Here is a 15,448-nt window from a genome sequence, read left to right as displayed (position 1 = left end):
AAATGGAAAGACATGATCTTGAGATATCACTCTCGATCATACTAACTTGTCTGAAAGTTATTAGCCCATATTTAATAGATCTACCTGTTGAGCTATTAGCTTAAAGGAATAGTGAGATCTATAAAAGGATTAATGAAATGGTTTAAGCTTTAATAAGCTATAAGGTAAGAGATTGAGCCCTTAAGGAGAGACATTATCATCAATGATACTCTTCTTTCTGATACCACAAACCACTTCATTTGGGATCTTCAAAATTGAAGATGAACTGTCCTTTGAGGATGAAGTTCCAATAACATAAAGACATGGATCGAAGTAGTTATACTACTAAACCTTTTGAAATATGAAAGGTAGATCCTGAGTACTTAACAAACTAAGCATGATTGTACATGGATGTTTGTTATAATCGATATTTTGAGAAAGATCGATAAGTGTAGCTCCTAAACAAGTGTCATGAATAAAGTCATTACTATTATAGTTCTAGACCTCATTATGACACAAGTAAATTGACTGAGCTAACTGTTTCTAAAATTAAAATTAGAAACGACATGCTCATTCCATTATGTCTCAAACATACTTATTGAGATAAGGTATGAGCTCAATGTTGAGGCTATCAACATTGTCTTTAAAAGGACTAATAATTAGACCTTAGACAATGTCGTATTTCCGAGAATAACTACATGTGTTGTAAACACTGTAATTTCTGGAAATAGTGAGATACTTAGTTATTTAAATATAGTAAATCCTTAAAGTCATGTGTATATATTGAATATGAACACGACAAACAAGGATGAACTATAAATAACCAAGTAATGGAAATAGGTCAATAAAGTTCTTATTTAAACACGTTCAATAAATCACACTATAGTAAGTGGTGATGAGATCAAACCATGCAATGGTGCAACCTGTTTTGGCACCAAAGGGATGTACACCTTGATAGGGAGACTTGTTATCTTTAGATATAAAGTCTGGTGTATAATCTAAAGGTATGCGAAGTGTTAATTTGTTCTAAAGTAAATTTATTTACTAGGAACAATTTGACTTGACCTTAAATGGTAAGTCAAAGATCACTTGCAAAAATGCATGAACTGGAATAATATGAAAATGGGACATATGTCAGATCGACATAAATGATAGAGTATAGATAAAATGGGAATCCATATGATGGGAATCTCAATCCTGGTTCAAAGTCTAAACCGTCTATAATGATGGCAAAGAATTAAATTGGCTGAAGGAAACTTATCTTCTCTGGTCAAAGTGAGAGATTGTTGGGAATATTGCCCACTTGAAGATAATGATTACTAAATTCGATAATAAGATTACTTTATTAGCATTATATGATTAGTGGGTTGAGTTCTAAACAATTAGAATCAATAACAACTATCTTCCATAGCCTCCGTATCTAACTGAGTCACGTGCTGGGCACCTGAGTTCGGGCGGTGTGCTAAAACATGGTCGATGACTGATATACGCCTGGAAAGCTATATCTAAAGTCATATATGTGGAACACATGGGTGAAGGCTGATCACTATGTGGGAGCATTCTACACTTGTGGTAAGTGTACGACCTGGACAGGTCTTGGTGTAGATGTGTCGTTTAAGGACCGTTACGACACACTAACCGAGGCCACTATGATGGTCACAGTGAGACTTGATCTAAATCCTGAAGTGATCATGGACACTGGGTTATGTTACTGAGCTCTTTGACTCATTCGCTAAAAGGCTATTCATGCTAATCACAGCTTATGTCTTGGGAGTTTTCTCAGAGCATGATTCGAGTGGGAAGTGATTTACAGATACGGAATCCAGCCTTCCTGAAAGAAGGTTAATGTTCACTCACCTAAGGGTTGATTCCAGAACCGATAGATTCCTAGCACTTTCGAAGTAAGTAACGTTCGAAAAAATCTTTCGCTGGGGAAGCAACAATGCTTAGGGCTGATATGTATCAAGAAAAGTATAACGGAAAAATTGACTTCTCTTGACACGGGTTGAACCTGGAGGATCTTGATCACGAACTGACTATATCAGTGGACACTCGTCACGATGAGTAAATATAATTCTAGTATAAATGAGAGTTCAGTCTTGGCTTACAAGGTGGAGTATTTGACCAAGATTAGACGAATCGATGGATAAAAGAGAAAGGACTATTTCGTCTTTTTCATCGGATTTGTTAAGCTCCTATTACTAGGTCCATAGTCCCCGATTCGGCTCTGATAAAGGCGGATAAGAACTTTCGTATAATAATGTTTATCATTATTAATCTCACTTGCTGTGATTGTGATTGACAACATTAATTCTGGAAAACGGGTATTCGCATAATTAAATAAATATTTATGGTAGAATTGTTTATTTATTGTTTGATCAAGTAAATAAACAATTATTAATTATTTGTTTATTGTTGGACCAAGTAAATAAATAATTAATTGAGTTTTAAGCAATTGGGCCTTGCACACATGGAAAATTCGAATTAGGATTTTTTGGCACTAGGGTTTGCGCAAATCTCCTTGGCCGTGTGCCATCAAGTTCGAAATTTCAATATTGGTATTTACCAATATTTTCTCTTTAGTTGTTTAAATAAAGGAGAGAGAAAAATATAAGATATTGTCCTATATTTTCTCCTTATTTAAAGGAAAGTATTTAGGAGAATAATATATTCTCCTTTATTGTCTCACTAAATAAATTATTCTCTATTTAAATAAAAGAATAATATCTCATAGATATTGATCTGATGGATGAGAGAAAAAGTAGGATTCACTTGTTGAGATCTAGCGGCCTAGATTAAATCCTCTAGTGTGAACACAATAAAAGGAAATAAAATATTCTGGAAGATTCCATGAATATCTCCTTTTTACTACTATAAATAGGGGTTCATGAGAAGGCAAAAATAAGCAATTATTTTAAGCAAATTTTGAGAGAAATTTCGTGCAACCTAACCTCCTCTTGGCTGTGCACTTCTGCTTCCCCTCCCCTCGGAAATTCGTTTCCATTCTTAGTAAAATAAGAGCGAGATCTCGAAACACCTAGTTTCGTGATCTAGTGAGATAAAGACTGTGCCTACTCATCTTTCTTATTCGTCTCGAAGATTACGTTTCGGAAGACTAAGGTGTCATCCTCGAGTCCTTCATCAAGACGACGCAAGGAGTACGCGATTGGATTGGAGCATTCTGTAGCTGAACCGAAAATCAATGTAAGTACTCGTTTACTCTTATATCGGTTGCTTGACTTATATGCTCTCGTGAATTAAATTAATTAAACATAACTAGATCTTGTTAATTATAACCATAATTTAATTAGCTTATGATTAGCGTAATTAATTATTTTCCCGCATTAATATGGTTATATGGTGGAATCATCTCAAGACGAGGCGCATCGGAGCGATCGTTCGTGTCCGATGCGAGCTCGATCCACCGACAAGTGGTATCAGAGCGATTGTTCGTGTCTGATACCCACTTGATTCCCCAACACGAGCTTGGTCCGGAGTCCGGAGTCCTAGGTGAAATGTATGTTTTCGTTGTAAGGAGACTGCGCCTTTTTTAGGGCTACCTACGTACCCTTATACAGGGATCAAGTCGGTCCTAGTTCGATTCTTATTGCTTTCAGCAATAGTATTTCTTTAGGTTCGAGACGTTTCATGATCTAAAATTCGGGATACCGTCCAGAGTTTCGAGTTCATAGACTCCGGGACGCACAAACTTGGTGACCCTGTATGGGCCTTCCCAGTTAGCACCTAGTTTCCCGGCGTTAGCCTCAGCGGTGTTTTGGAAGATCTTTCGGAGTACCAAATCTCCTTCATCAAATCTTCTTTCGTTAACACTTTTATTATAGAATCTGGCAATTTATTGCCTATAGTGGGATTGCCGTATCAGGGATAGGTCCCGCTTTTTTCTACGAGGTCCAAGGCATCGCATAGCGATTCGTTATTTTTGAATTCATCCTCCGGCGCATGCACTACCCTAAGGGTCTGCACTTGGTGCTTGATTGGGATGACTGATTCGACTCCATGGACTAGGGAAAATGGAGTTTCCCCTGTCGGCCTTCGCAGACTAGTTCGGTAAGCCCAGAGCACGCCTGGTAGCTCTTCTGCCCACCGTCCTGTTTTTGTATCGAGCCTTTTCCTTATGGAATCTACTATGGTCTTATTTGTAGCTTCCGCGTGTCCATTTCCTTGAGGATATCGTGGTGTTGACATCCTCAATTCGATGTTATTGTGGAAGCAAAAGTTTCTGAATTTTTTTTATATGAACTGTGACCCGTTGTCCGTTATGATCTCGTGGGGAGTTCCATGTCGACAGATTATATTTTTCCAGATGAATGCTGTGACATCGACTTCCTTTATTAGGACGAAGGTGCCTGCTTCCACCCATTTTGAAAAATAATCTGTTAAGATTAATAGAAATCTTAGTCCGCCAGGGGCGACCGGTATTGGTCCCACGATGTCCATTGACCATTTCATAAATGGGTATGGCGCCGAGATAGAGGACAACTCTTCCGCGGGTCTTTTTATGTTAGGGGCATGGCGTTGGCATTGGTTGCAGTGGCGCGAGTGTGCCTCGCAATCTGCCAACATGGTTAGCCAAAAGTAGCATTGCCTCTTTATTTTGATGGCGAGCGCTCGTCCACCTGCGTGATTTCCGCATTCTCCTTCGTCCACGTCTTCCAGGATTCGTTTAGACTCCTCCATCCCGACGCACTTGAGGTAGGGTCCTGCGAAGCTTCTTTTGAACAGGCTTCCATCTATGATGCAAAATCTCGCGCTTCTCAGCACGAGTTTGCGTTTTGCCATCTTATCGGATGGGACCGTATCAGTCGTGATGTAATGCAGTATTTCATCTCTCTAATCCCCCCCTTCTATTGTTATGACTGTGGTGACGGTTGTGGCAATAGAAGGTTGTTTGATTGTTTCGACTGGTATGACCATTTTGAGGTCCGGATCCAGAGGTAGATGCCAATGCAGCCAATGCTTCGGCCGAAGTATTCTCGCCTCGAGAGATCCTTGTCAGGGAGAATTCTTCGAAGTGTTTCATTAGTTCTTTTACGACTTTTAGATAAGCTTCCATTCGCTCATCCCTAGTCTCGTATTCCCCGGAGTATTGGTTTGCTACGAGTTAAGAGTCGTAGAAAGCTTCCACTTTCTTTGATCCGACTGTAGTGGCCAACCTAAGTTCGGCGATTAGTGCTTCATACTCGGCTTCGTTGTTTGATGCGATGAAGTCGAGCCTGAATGATTGTTCTATAGTCTCACCGTGAGGGGAGGTCAGGTGTATTCCTACTCCTGCCCCTTGCTTTGACGATGCCCCGTCCACTTTAAGTGTCCAGGTACCTTCGATTTCGGCTACGGCGGGGCTTTCCCTTGGGAGTTCGATGATGAAGTCCGCCAAAACTTGTGATTTTGTGGATGCCTTCATTCGGTACTCAATATCGTATTCGCTCAGTTTGACGGCCCACTTAGTTAACCTTCCCGATTGATTGGGGCTGTGTAGGAAACTTCTGAGCGGATGCGATGTCATTACTATTATGGTGTGAGATTGGAAGTATGGCCGAAGTTTTCGTGCGGCGGAAACGACGGCCAAGGCCAACTTTTCCATAATAGGATATCGAGTTTCAGCGTCGACCAACGACTTGCTTGTATAGAAAATCGGTCGTTGGTCCCCTTGCTCTTCTCTGACGAGTACTCCACTAACGGCCGCTTGGGATACTGCGACGTACAGGTAGAACGGCTCCCCCGCAACGGGTTTTTCCAAGATCGGGGGCGTCGATAGATACTCTTTCAATATTTTGAACGCCTCTTCGCACTTGTCATCCCATTCGAGCTTTTTGTTTCCTTTAAGGAGCCGGTAGAAGGGGAGACATTTGTCCGTGGACCGAGAGATGAAGCGGTTGAGGGCAGCGATGCGTCCCGTCAACCTCTGAACTTCATGCCTATTACGGGGTGAAGGCATTTCCCGCAAGGCGTGTAATTGATCCGGGTTAGCCTCAATTCCTCGTTGGGTAACTAAATATCCAAGGAATTTACCGGATGAGACTCCGAATGAACATTTGGTGGGATTGAGTTTCATTTGATATTTGTTCAATACCTCGAAAAATTCATCCAAATGTCCTATGTGGTCGTTTTCCCTTAGGGATTTTACGAGCATGTCGTCGATATACACTTCCATCGTTTTCCCTATCTTCTCTTTGAACATTTCGTTGACTAGCCTTTGGTAGGTAGCGCCAACGTTTTTTAGTCCAAAGGGCATGACCTTGTAGCAATACGTGCCTCGGTCGGTGATGAAAGCTGTCTTTTCTTGGTCGTCTGGATGAATCAGGATTTGGTTGTATCCTGAGAATGCGTCCATGAACGACAGGATCTTATGTCCCGCGGTTGCTTCGACTAGCTGGTCGATATGAGGCAACGGGAAGCTGTACTTGGGGCATGCTTTATTCAGATCGGTGAAATCAACGCATAGCCGCCATTTTCCATTCTTTTTCTTTACGACGACAGTGTTTGCCAGCCAATCCGGGTATTTTACTTCGCGGATTGAATCTGCACTGAGCAGTCTTTCGACTTCATCGTTGAGAACTCGTGCCCTGTCGAGACCGAGTTTTCATCTTTTTTATTTTATAGGTTTAAAACTAGGATCGACGTTAAGCTGGTGAGACGTAACTTCGATGCTAATTCCTAGCATATCTTCGGTCGACCAGGCGAATGTGGACTTGTTTCGTTCTAAGAAACAGATCAGCTCTCGCCTAATACCACCTTTAAGCTTGGTTCTGATTCCGACACACTTGGAAGGATCGGAGCAATCGAGCTGTACTTGGACTGTTATCTCGGTACTCGGCGCCTCCACGTTCATTAATACCCGGATTCAATGGAGTCGGATTCTTCTAGTGCAGAAACGCTCTCGGCCGACCCCACGTTCATTAATTGATATTGCTCTTCTTTAACCGCTTTAGCACAATGCTTATGGTTAGTGAGATAACAACTGCGGGAGGTCGCCTGATTGCCTCGGATCTCTTTTATCCCCTCAAGCGTAGGGAAGCGGATACATTGGTGAAAGGTTGAAGGCACAGCCCTCATCCTATGTATCCATGGTCTTCCCAAGATAATATTGTAGGGGGAGACACAGTCTAAAACTTGGAATTCCACTATTTTATTGATTCCACTTGTTTTTACGGGCAACCTGATCGTTCATAAGGATGGAGTAGTTGACCCATTGAAACCCGTCAATTAGGTTTGTTCTCTTTCGATCTCGTCTTCGCTGACTCCCATCCTAGCCAGGGTATCTTTGAAGATAAGATCTACGGAGCTGCCTCCATCGATTAGGACTCTCGCGACCTCACATTTACACACGTCAATCGTGATTACGAGTGCGTCGTCGTGCGGATCGGTTGTCCCTATGGCTTCTTTTTCGGAGAACGAGATTTGAACGTCTTGTTCTGGTCTGATTCTGGTGGTCTGGTTGTTTAACTGACGTTGACGTGCTTTAATTGAGTTGACCGTTCCGTTGCAAAACTTCGAGCCGCCCATTATGACGTCAACTCTATGTTTTGCGACGGTCGGTGGGGAACTTGGTTCCCCTTCCTCAATAGGTCTCGATCTCTTGGGGGAGGAGTTACCCCTTCCTCTGTTGTTGTTGTTGAAGACCTTCTTTTTTGGCGGGGGTCCTAGATCAACGTCTTTTAGTTCCCTTTTTGCGTATTTTTCTGCTAGAGCCTTGCGCATGATTTCACAATTAACCATGTCGTGGCCGTTAGCTTTATGGAAACTGCAATACGCATTGGGGTCCCGCGTCCATTTTTTTTTCAGGGGACCTCCCTCCTTAATGTCTTCATCGACGTGGAAGGCGTAGTTAGATGGGGTGTGTAGCTTTCTGGCATGAGGTGTAGCGTCGCGGGGGTTGACCCTGCGAGGGTTTCCCCCAGTATTTACAGGTCTTATCCAAGTGTTGGAGGACAGTTTCTTCTCAGCTGCGCGTTGCCTCTCGTAGGAAGCGAATTCCTCTTCGGCTTTCGCATAATTTGCGGCTTTGTGAATCGCATCTTTCAACGTGAGGGGACGGTTAACAGTCATCTCTAGTTTCAGCTTCGAGGCGTGCCTTAACCCGTTCCTTAGAGAGGTTATGGCAGATTCATGACATACGTTAGAGATTTTTGAGAGCACGTCCTTGTAACGGATCATGAAATCCTTCAAGGATTCGTTCTCTTTCTGTTGAATTTCCCATAAATCTGCTATGGTCAGAGCGTCCTCCACGAACATCAAATAGTGTTTCAGGAATGCAGCCGATAGTTTGTCAAAACTATCGATAGAGTTCGGCTTGAGTTTTGGAGAACCACTCTAAAGCGGACCCAGACAAGCTTTCTGCGAATAGTTGGCAGTAACCTGCCTCCAATTCTCTCTCTGCGAGCATAACTCGTCCCATCGTGACTCTGAAGGACAAGATAAAGGCTTTCGGACTTGAAGTGCCACTATACCACGGTAGGCGAACCTTTCCGGTATCTCCCAGTTGCACTTCGATAATATTTCTGGCAAAAGGAGTCATCCTCGTTTCTTCAACGAGACGACCTATTTCGGGGGCCGAACTGGTTGCAGAATGAAATTCTGAGCGAACAGCTCTCAGTTCGGCCGTTATCGACTCCTTAAATCGGTCTAGTTCGGTCATGCTGGGTTCGCCCTCGTGAAAGAGGCGAGGTCCCGTACGTGTAGGTGTGACCGCGGTAGCCTCGACCGGGCTATGACGGGTCCGATTCATCCCACCAAAACGTTGGGGGTGAACATTTGATAGGTCGCCGAAGGGGGAGGTCCCACATTAGTCGGGAAAGACCCGGATGGTGCTTCCCCAATGGGAGGCGGAGGGAGACCGGAAGGGTCAATCGTGACTTCTGTCGCGACTTCGCTAGTAGTCCCCCCAAGTTGGAAGCTTGTGTCGGGAGACTGGTCTGTTCCTTGGCTGACCTGGATCCCAGAGAAATCCAGACGGACTCCGGGAGGGAGAGCCCGGCTTGTCTGCGCAGCCGAGGCTGCTTGACGAGCAGATTCCGAGGCGGTCGTATCTTCGGATCCCGCCTGAGGGTCCGGAGTGTGTTGAGGAGTCGAGAGAGTATTCAACCGGTCATTAAGAGCCCGGTTGGTCTCTGCTTGCTCGTCTATTTTTTTAGTCAACATATCCAGGATTGCCCTGATCCCCGAAAGGATCTCCTCTCCGGATTCGTAATGAGTCGGAGTGGAAGACATGATGGAAAGTTTTTTTGTTTTGTTTTGTTTTTTTTTTTTTTTACGAACTGTTTCTTTCGAGGTTGGTCTTTCTGAACTTTCCCACAGACGGCGCCAAACTGTTGATGTCGATTTTTGGATCGATCAACAATCACAAATATTAAAGTGCTAGTATATGATATATATTTTATCGGGGTTTCAGAAGACGAAGTCTCACAGGCGAACTCGGCACTGAAAGCAGCAATACTCAATTAATAAATCCGATAATAAAAACTAAAAAACTCCTCTTGCAAATCGTCATCTGATCCTCTATTTATAGACGAGGCGGGACTTCTTTATTGAAGACACGTGTTGCTTGATCCGTTTCGCATCGTCGGGGTTGAATTCGTCCTGGATCTGGTGTTCGCGGCGCGGCTTCTCTTTGACTGACCGATTCTCCCTGTCAGAAAGACGTGGTCGAACTGGAAGACGCGATTGGGCTTGGGCCGATCTGGAATATAGTTAGACTTGGGCCGACCTGTTGAAATCGAACCGGGCCCAAGACTGATGTGCGGACCTGTTAATTAAGAGGATAATGGGCTTGGTCCGAACTGAAGCCCAATATAAAATAATATTTTCGAAAGTAGATTTTTAACCCCCACAACTTCTTTCTAAAAGCCGTATAGCTATAAAATTAAAAAAAAAGATTAATTACATAAAATCCCTCTAAACTCTTACACGTTTAACAAAGCGCCCTCATAACAATTTTTTTCTTACAAACGTTTATCTTCAACTTTTAAGATGCATAGAAAAACATCATTCTGTGTAATATTTAACAGAAATTAGCCACATTTATGAATAAAATTTTAAAACTCATTTTCATATTTTTTTATAATATTTTTTATGTATTCTTCTATAACAAAAAAAAAAATTACTTCTTTTCTTCCGAGTCCTACGAGTAAGAGAGAGAAGTAGAGCGCCATGCGATTTTTTCGAAGTATAATTCGTTGAATTGGCAAATGAAGAAAGAATGGTCGCTCTTGACCATCATGCTTATCACATAGAAGACTTTAACGATAAAGAAGGAGACTTGTACAAGTTGAGGTCTAAATTTTTCATTTCTCTATTTGTGATAGCATTACCAATTTAGAGGATTTATAGGATGCAGAGAAGGGAAGAGACGGGGGTAATTAGGCCGGAAAAAATGACATGTATTTAGACGGAAGGGGGTACATTTGATACAATTTAAAATTTAAAGGTAAATATCGGTAAGGTTTGAAGATTCACGAGGAACTTGTTAAACGTGTAAGAGGTTAGGGGGATTTTATGTCATTAATCCAATTAAAAATTGTATTGATCCAAATTACTCAAATTAAAATTCTAACCCAGTAAGCGCTTTCGAAATGCACAACCCGATTCCGTGGCCCGTCGTTCCCATTCCACCAATACAAACAAAACACTGACGACCAAATAGAATCATTGAGCGACGGCCATGGAAGAGAAAGAGGGAAACAGCCAGAGAAAGACAGTTATCAAAATACCATCGTACCAAGAAGTCCTTGACTCAAAATCAACAACGCAGTCCCTTTTCGTTCCCTCTCAGACATTTTCTCAGGCATTTGCTCACCTCAAATCCTCCGAATTCTACTCTCCTCCTCCACCTCCGTCAACTCAGAAGACGATCTCGATCTCTTCCTCGCAGCAACAATCCCAAGCAACCGATAACGATTCTTCAAGGTTTGATTTTCTTTCTGTCGCCTTGGTGTCATTTTCAAAGCAATTCGTGTTACTTTTCGCGTGCTCTATCACTAATGTTGCTGATACGATAAAGCCGCGTTCTTCAATACAATTACATCGGAGTTTTATTTGGATATTGAAGTGCTTTTGTGATGATTGTATGTTCAGAGAAATCCGTCAGACCAACGTTCAATCATCTCTTGCGTCTAACAGTTCTGTTCCTTCCTCCTCCACCTCAGCTTCGTATTCTCAAAAACGCAATGCAATCCTCGTGAGCCATAGACAGGTGTTTTTTTAATCCCCACTTCCTTGGATTTTTGTAGTTGTATACTTATATTAGCATTGCTGGTTTCTATAATTTGGCGTTGGATTGACTATATAAGACATGTCTTAACCAATTCAAATAAAAGTGATGAATTGTTATTGGAACCGTACAACAACGCACATTGGAAGCTGAAAGAAATATGCTTTTTAGTAATGTGTAAGCGACAATGAGAAATATTTTGCTCAACTAGGATATATATATGTTGCACCATATCCGCGAGGTAAAGCACATGTAATTTATCGGAAGGGAGTGGCAAGGAAGGTAAATACTTGTTCACTTCATGAGGTGAACTTTGACAATAAAATGCATACACGTCAACGATCAGCTAGATAGGAGATTAGAATAAGGACAGACAATGGACACCCCATGACTAAACTCACGGACACGAGTAAAAGAAATAGTTACATACTTCTTATGCAATAGCACCAACCGACTAGTAGATGCACGTTTTTAGTAGAACATAATATGAAGCTTAAGAATTGTGGCAATATATTTATGCAGAAAGGAAACCCATTGCTGAAACATATTCGGAATGTGAAATGGGAATTTGCAGAAGTTCCTTGCGACTACATGCTTGGTCAAAATTCATGTGCTCTCTACTTGAGGTAAGAGTTTTTCTGGTGTTATCACAATGCTGTGTCTTTTTCTCCATAATCGATGCATGTTAAACACAATGTTTTGCTTCCAGTCTTCGGTATCATCTCCTTCACCCAGACTACTTATATTATCGCATACGGGAACTGCAAAAAAACTTCAAGCTTCGCGTTGTGCTTTGCCATGTTGATGTGGTAAGAACTTGAACCAAGTAATTACTTTGGGACATCATCTTTCCCTGTTCCGTATTAAGATGACTTTTCTGGTGTAGGAGGACGTTGGTAAGCCATTGCTTGAAGTTACTAAGACCGCTTTGCTCCACGATTGCACGCTGTTATGTGGTTGGAGGTATTCTTCATTTCCTTCACTAGCAATATGGCACGTATGAATATAATGTCACTTTAGGTTACATGAAATGATTCCCTCCAGGGAATGTAATAAAAGCCCTTTCTTTGAAGTCGCTTAGGTCAACACTTGCTTTCCTCGACAAACTCTTCATCTTAAATTTGTTTTGTTTTAGCTTAGAGGAATGTGGACGCTACTTGGAGACGATAAAAGTTTACGAAAATAAATCTGCAGACATTATACAGGGACAAATGGATACAGATTATCTATCACGGGTAACAGCATTTTCTTTTGCGATTTATTACCGACTAAATAGGCTAGTTTTAGTGTACGACCAAGTGTACATTTTAAATCTATGATTTTCTCACTGGAATTGTTGAATGTAGCTAAGTCATGCACTCACGACAGTTCGACATGTGAACAAGACTGATGTAGTGACTCTCGGTACTACATTTGGGGTAAGCCCTGCTGATTAGGCATAGCCAATTCCTTGTTGACCTGCATTTTTATTTTTGCAATATAATACTTGTCCTGTTATTATTTCAGACTCTTGCTCATATCATGGACGCATCAATGGAAGACCTGGCACGCTGCCCTGGCATAGGAGAGCGCAAGGTTCTTCTGTTTATTTATTATTTCTGCAAGTTGTGATTTTCCAGGTTTCGGAGGCCATAGAGCTGCTAAATAAATATCACCACCTTTGTTTTTTCATTTGTTTTTATTGCTGAACGTATAGTTTAATGTATGATCTCTCTAGGTGAAGCGCCTATACGATACTTTCCACGAACCATTCAAGCTAGTTCCTCCTACTAGCTACTCTGTTGATCCAGGAACATCTACCCAAGACAACGTTGAACCCGCTCCAGTGAAAGGAGACGAAGAAAAGAAAGGGACAGGGAAGGATAAAAAACGCAAAAGAAAGGGACACGAAGTGACCGTCAAATCTACACTATCCGTAGCTTTTTCCAAATATGCTGATAAATTTGGTAAAAAGAGGGAAGGGGAAGAGAGTTCTACCATTGAAATGGAAGCTCGAAGAACAAATCGTGAGGGTGGTCCTGGTTCACCTTAAACTTTCCGCGTGAATGACTGCTGAGTAGGATTGAATTGGAACATTTTCTATGCTGACTAGAGAGTACCTTCAATGAATTGTTATCATCCATTTGACCAATGTACATAACTTAACATAACGTGGACAATCTATTGAGATACTCGCTCAATATTTTATTAACAACAATGTATAAGTTATCTTAGGCTCTTATCTAACTCAAAGTGGTGCCATATCGAACGATCCATTTTTCTTTTCTAGCTCTTTTTGGATCTTTGACTTTTGCCTCCCATTTCTTTCACTATTATTTATTTATTTTCTTTTCTTTTCTTGTTTTATTTTAATGGCTAAAGTGGGTAAAGTTCCTTAAAGAAAATAGATACAAGTTTTAAATATTACATAAATTCAACCGCATTGAATTCAGAATGCATCACGTATCTATTTACAAATAGATGTTCATAATCGTTTCAGCAAATTGTTTTTAAGAAAAAACCAAACCAATTGCTTGTGCTGAGAAGAGAAAAGGTATTTCGCACGTGATTAAGATCAATTCTCTAATAACATCTTAGTTGGAGAGACAAAATACACTATGATTCTCTTGTATTTCTCAATAGAGATTTGAGAATTTTCACTGGAGAAAGCTAAAAAAAAGCTAGCTGTGTAAGAGGAAGCGAAACACATTATCAACTCAAATGAGATAGATCGAATTTTTTCTGAGTTTGTGACTACTTATGGTTGGAATCTAATACAATTATCACGGTGACTTAAACATGATCCAAATGGTGCATCCTAAAAGTTGATCATGGTCGTGTATAAACTATTTATATAGAATCCTTTCACTAGAGACTGTTCACTTCTAGTATTCATCATTATATGACTTTCCAATCAACATATATGTTACTCATATAATTTGCATAGTTTGAGCTGTATAATTTACACGAGCTGTAACTCAGATGCATCGAGAACTGTAAGAATCCATCACCGAACCCGAGTCAAATAGGCTTGAGAGTTCATAAAAATTAAGGAACGACCCGTTTAAAGGAAAGAACGAATCCTACTAAGCAAAATTTCAAAGAGAAGAGAAACTTATAGGTTAAAGATTAGTAAAAATAAAATAAAAACACATGTATACAAATTCAAAACTTTAATAAAACGTCCACTTCTACAGTTATGCCTGGCAGACAAGCGAGTAACCACCCACTACTCACGCTCTGGAGCGGTTATTCAGCAACTATCGAGAACGTGAGACTGATCACCTCACTAACTCGACCAAAACAACTATAAATAGGAGAAAACAAGACTGGAGGAGGGTCGGCACATTTTTTTACACACACAAGCACTCGCCATAAACTTCACTATCGTTCAGCATCCTCGTTTACTTCCTATCTTTTACTAAATTCGTCTGTATTAATAGATAATCTTTTCTAGAAACTCAGAATTCTTGGGGTTGCGAGCTCGGAACCAAATGCTCTTCGTGAGACAATCATTGTACTATTTTTGTCTGTCAACAGTTTGGCGTTGTAAGGAGTGGATGGCGTTGAAGATCGATAGCAAGTTTGTCAACACCGACTGGAGACAACACCACCGCTGGAGTCGATCCACACATCGAACACCACAACCGCACCTTGCCACTCACTCCAGTAGAGCTCTTTGAATAACTGCCACATCCCAGCTTGGCCAAACAGTTCAATGAGATGCAAGAGCGTCTTTTGGTCTTGGAAGCTAGCAATAAGGGCTTGGAGGAGAAGCTGCGAGCAAAGAGGGTGACATTGTGGAGCGCGGTGATGATCCCTGATGAAGAACCCTCACACCGACCAGGCAAAGGACCTGCAGAGCATGAACCAAGGATTAAGAAATCAAGGAAGCATGCCAAAGATCAGTATGAGAGGGAAGAAAATGACCCAGGTTCAGAAGGCTACCAAGCCAACCACAAAAAAATTCATGATCGGTACTAGCGTTCATCTGAGAGGAGTAGGTCTCTGACCATGAAAGGTCTCAAGGAAAACTCGAAAGAAACTGGAGATAACACAAATACCAATGAGACCAACTTCAAAAGATTGAAGCGTCGTATTGAGGAAGTAGAGCTGTGTCAGAAGATCTGGCCCCTAAAATCAGAGAAGTTGTCTCTCTGTTCACGGCTCAGGTGTTAGAACATCTTTTGCCCGAGCGATTCAGAATGCCAAGCATGCTGACCTACGATGGAAAAACCAATCCTGGTGACCACCTTGACACTT

The 15,448-nt window shown here is 41.4% G+C and overlaps 2 protein-coding genes across 2 annotated transcripts; one reads left to right on the top strand and one right to left on the bottom strand.

Annotated features, from left to right (window-relative positions):
• Positions 1-7,203: 7,203 nt before the first annotated feature.
• LOC149380836 (uncharacterized) lies at positions 7,204-9,138 on the bottom strand. Its single transcript, XM_089601217.1, has 3 exons — positions 8,798-9,138; positions 8,462-8,555; positions 7,204-8,310 (listed from the first exon to the last, which is right to left on the bottom strand). The coding sequence occupies exons 1-3, from the start codon at positions 9,136-9,138 to the stop codon at positions 7,204-7,206; spliced, it is 1,542 nt and encodes a 513-aa protein (XP_089457343.1).
• Positions 9,139-10,584: 1,446 nt separating this feature from the next.
• On the top strand, positions 10,585-13,469 carry ERCC1 (nucleotide repair protein). The gene is made up of 9 exons (XM_089629862.1): positions 10,585-10,902; positions 11,071-11,188; positions 11,729-11,832; positions 11,916-12,015; positions 12,093-12,169; positions 12,342-12,441; positions 12,553-12,624; positions 12,713-12,781; positions 12,924-13,469. Exons 1-9 carry the CDS (start codon positions 10,658-10,660, stop codon positions 13,236-13,238), a joined length of 1,200 nt encoding a protein of 399 aa, XP_089485988.1. The 5' UTR covers positions 10,585-10,657; the 3' UTR covers positions 13,239-13,469.
• Positions 13,470-15,448: the final 1,979 nt, after the last annotated feature.

This window comes from Urtica dioica, chromosome 11, assembly GCF_054948205.1.
Source record: "Urtica dioica subsp. dioica isolate 48M chromosome 11, U.dioica_male_clone48M_v1_H2, whole genome shotgun sequence".
NCBI lineage: Eukaryota > Viridiplantae > Streptophyta > Magnoliopsida > Rosales > Urticaceae > Urtica > Urtica dioica.
This window is presented reverse-complemented; position numbering and strand designations above follow the sequence as displayed.

Bases quoted from the DNA above. Each gene is read 5' to 3' on its own strand.
- LOC149380836 (XM_089601217.1), bottom strand. From the start codon at position 9,138: ATGTTGACTAAAAAAATAGACGAGCAAGCAGAGACCAACCGGGCTCTT. The intron at 8,556-8,797 runs GTCTTTCCCGAC...TTCTGCAACCAG, and splicing joins ATTGGGGAAGCACCATCCGG to TTCGGCCCCCGAAATAGGTC. The intron at 8,311-8,461 runs GTTCGCCTACCG...GGTCCGCTTTAG, and splicing joins AACTGGGAGATACCGGAAAG to AGTGGTTCTCCAAAACTCAA.
- ERCC1 (XM_089629862.1), top strand. From the start codon at position 10,658: ATGGAAGAGAAAGAGGGAAACAGCCAGAGAAAGACAGTTATCAAAATA. The intron at 10,903-11,070 runs GTTTGATTTTCT...TTGTATGTTCAG, and splicing joins ACCGATAACGATTCTTCAAG to AGAAATCCGTCAGACCAACG. The intron at 12,625-12,712 runs GTAAGCCCTGCT...TTATTATTTCAG, and splicing joins CTCTCGGTACTACATTTGGG to ACTCTTGCTCATATCATGGA.